Source organism: Gossypium hirsutum, chromosome D12 (assembly GCF_007990345.1).
Source record: "Gossypium hirsutum isolate 1008001.06 chromosome D12, Gossypium_hirsutum_v2.1, whole genome shotgun sequence".
In the NCBI taxonomy this organism is placed as follows: Eukaryota; Viridiplantae; Streptophyta; class Magnoliopsida; order Malvales; family Malvaceae; genus Gossypium; species Gossypium hirsutum.
In genome coordinates this window covers 44,942,655-44,945,354 of record NC_053448.1, presented here as the reverse complement: position 1 = coordinate 44,945,354, position 2,700 = coordinate 44,942,655, and the positions used below count along the sequence as shown (strand labels likewise).

Genomic DNA, 2,700 nt, shown 5'->3' with positions numbered 1-2,700 from the left:
ACAGCGTTTGGCTTCACAAACATAGGGAAACTGAACTGTGTAAACAACTCATTGGTGTTTGTCAGTGAAATAGTGTCCACTCCCTTGCCACTTCTTCATTGAGATAGCTTGTTTCCAAGCAACTGTTTTAGACTAACATTACAATTGATGAAGGTAATAAAGTATGCATAATATACTATTACAATGTAAATAATATATTTAAATAAAGCTTTGGTTCATAAAGTTAATATTTTATTGACGCTAGTAGCACAGATTCAAATCCAACCACGTGCAAATTTTTTATTATTATTTTAATTAGAAGATTAAAATACTCTTGAATAATATAACTTACTTTAATTATCAAAGAACATTTTCGAAATTTCTCTAATCGAGATAGTGCTCGGTTGATTTGTAACACAAATTCAATGAGGGACTTAAATAATAGTATAAATATATAAATATTTATGAAGAATATGAGTTATTCACATATTAAAATTTAAATGAATATAATAATGGAAAAAAATTAATGTAAACCATATAATTGAAAATTTTAGATTTGTGAATGGGTTGAGAAACTTACAACAAATTAATAGGTCGAGGTTGACTACTTTCTTTTAATCTATTAAATTGTCAACATTTGAAATTTAAGAGGATATATAACATCTTACTCAACCGGGCGAAAGAAATTTAAAACTTGTGGCGTTCATAAGTTCGATCTGTGATCTGAGTGTTTCCCAGAAAATGAATAAAATAAACAAGGTTGAACATAGGTTCATACGTTCTTCTGTCGTTAATGTTAGGTAAAGCTGACCGCCGTGTTTGAGCCAACACAGAGTCCACGTCCCCATCTCCCACGTGCAAAGTCACGTGACAAAGAGCACCAATTTGACAAATATATATCTTTCATTCTAGACTGAAACACATTGGTCCACAGTTTCACAAATGTTTTTTTAAACAAAATATACCTTACCAATTAAGACTCAGACTTTTTTATAAATAAATAAAAATAAAAATAAAAAAATCATTGGTAATAATTAATTTACACAAAACTCAAAAAAAGAAGATAGATACAGTTAATTGTGCGCGCAAAAGAGATATTTCATAAGGTAATCCGGTTATTCCTGTGGAGCAAGCCTTCCAGCACCACCTTCTTCTTGTACTCCTTGGAGTTCAAATATGAATCATTCAAATTCTGGGTGCTTTCAACACCACCACCACCACTACTACTACTTCCATTACCATTCACTCTGGTTCGAAAACGAGGGCAAAAGTACAACCATGCCGACGTACAAAGAATGGCACATAATCGACCCCAAACTAACATTATTATCAAGGTTACCACGATAACCGACATACCCAATTCGATATTGTCCAGTCGGAGATCCTTTGAGTTGACCGGAGGAGCATGAATCCCATTATTCCCAACCCGTTGACTCCCTTCTAGGACCGGTAACGAAACCGTATGGGACAACACGGTTTGTGTTTTTTTAGGTTTGGGTTTGGCCTTGGTGACCACCGAATCCGGTAGGCTTCTTGACCTTGTTGGTTCCGACAGTGACCCCGGCGCCGCCCATGTCTGAAATAGTGAAATATTAATCCAAAAGTTGTAAGCTATGACATAGATACTAGAATAGATAGATCATATATCACCCTCTTTTTTTTCTTTTTCTTTTTCTTTTTTAAATTTTACATACGTAATAATACAGTAAAGAGCTAAAACAAGCCTAGTGGATTCAAGTTTCAACACTTGTACACCAACCTCTTTAGTTGTTTCTCTTACAATTTGATTTGTGGAGGCCAGTCGCTGGTCAGCTTTGGAGTTTTGACGTGAAGGTATATGAGGTTTAGAGGAGGACTTTGTGCTATCCGGTAATTTCTTCTTTATCGGCTTTGATGTCTTGGTCTTCGTCTTTGCATGATCAACCTTGGCCTTGTCTGCGTTATTTACAGGCAGGGTTTTAGTGATGGACTTGGTGGGGCTTAAGCGAAACATTTGCCATAGCGAACGGGTCTTCTTTTGGATGGGTTTTGGGTGGGACTTTTTGTTCATGGGGAACCCAAAACAACCGAGAAACCAACTGTGGTTTTGATGGGTGGGGTTCAGGGGTTCGGCCATGGAAGAAGAGGTTAGAGGAGGAGGAGGGGGAGGGGGAACGTCGACATGCAAGAGGTGGAGGAAGAATGGCTGTCTCTCTTCTTGTCTCGCTCCCTAATACTAATACTAATACTAATATTATTCTATTCATACCAAGAAGGAAATAAACGAACGTACTGTTTCATTTTATTTAATTCGATTTGATTATTGTAGACAAATTTTGGATTGGTTTTTTTGGGAGGGAAGACTTGGACTTCGTGGCAGAGTCTTTGTTCTTACACGTCTTCATTATAATTTACAACCACACAACATCCTATGTTGATTTAGTAAAATTTTACATTATTAAAAAATCTATTATTTTTCCATTCCTCAAATAAATTAATTATTCACTTTAATATATTCAAGAGGTAAAGAATGGGATATGAGAAGGGCCTTTAATTTTTTTTTAAATAAAAACAATTTCAACAAGAAAATTTCTATAAAAAATATGAAAAATATACATAAATAAGAGTTATTTATCATTTAATGGAGGTTATTTTTAATTAATTCTATTTTATTTTATTTATTTTAATATTATATTATCCTATAAAAGTTTTAGGTTTAAAATATAAATTTTGTTTAAAATA

The 2,700-nt window shown here is 34.0% G+C and overlaps 1 protein-coding gene across 2 annotated transcripts; it reads right to left on the bottom strand.

Moving 5' to 3' along the window:
- Positions 1-941: 941 nt before the first annotated feature.
- LOC107946104 (uncharacterized protein At5g23160) lies at positions 942-2,443 on the bottom strand. 2 transcript variants are annotated; one of them, XM_016880307.2, is made up of 2 exons: positions 1,739-2,443; positions 942-1,555 (listed from the first exon to the last, which is right to left on the bottom strand). In XM_016880307.2, exons 1-2 carry the CDS (start codon positions 2,093-2,095, stop codon positions 1,079-1,081), a joined length of 834 nt encoding a protein of 277 aa, XP_016735796.1. In that variant the 5' UTR covers positions 2,096-2,443; the 3' UTR covers positions 942-1,078. The 2 variants fall into 2 exon arrangements, with proteins under 2 accessions (XP_016735796.1, XP_016735797.1); XM_016880308.2 differs by having other exon boundaries at positions 1,760-2,247.
- Positions 2,444-2,700: the final 257 nt, after the last annotated feature.

Excerpts from the sequence above, each read along its gene's own strand:
- LOC107946104 (XM_016880307.2), bottom strand. The coding sequence starts at position 2,095 with ATGGCCGAACCCCTGAACCCCACCCATCAAAACCACAGTTGGTTTCTC. Across the intron at positions 1,556-1,738 it reads TAAGAGAAACAACTAAAGAG|ACATGGGCGGCGCCGGGGTC; the intron begins GTTGGTGTACAA and ends TCACTATTTCAG.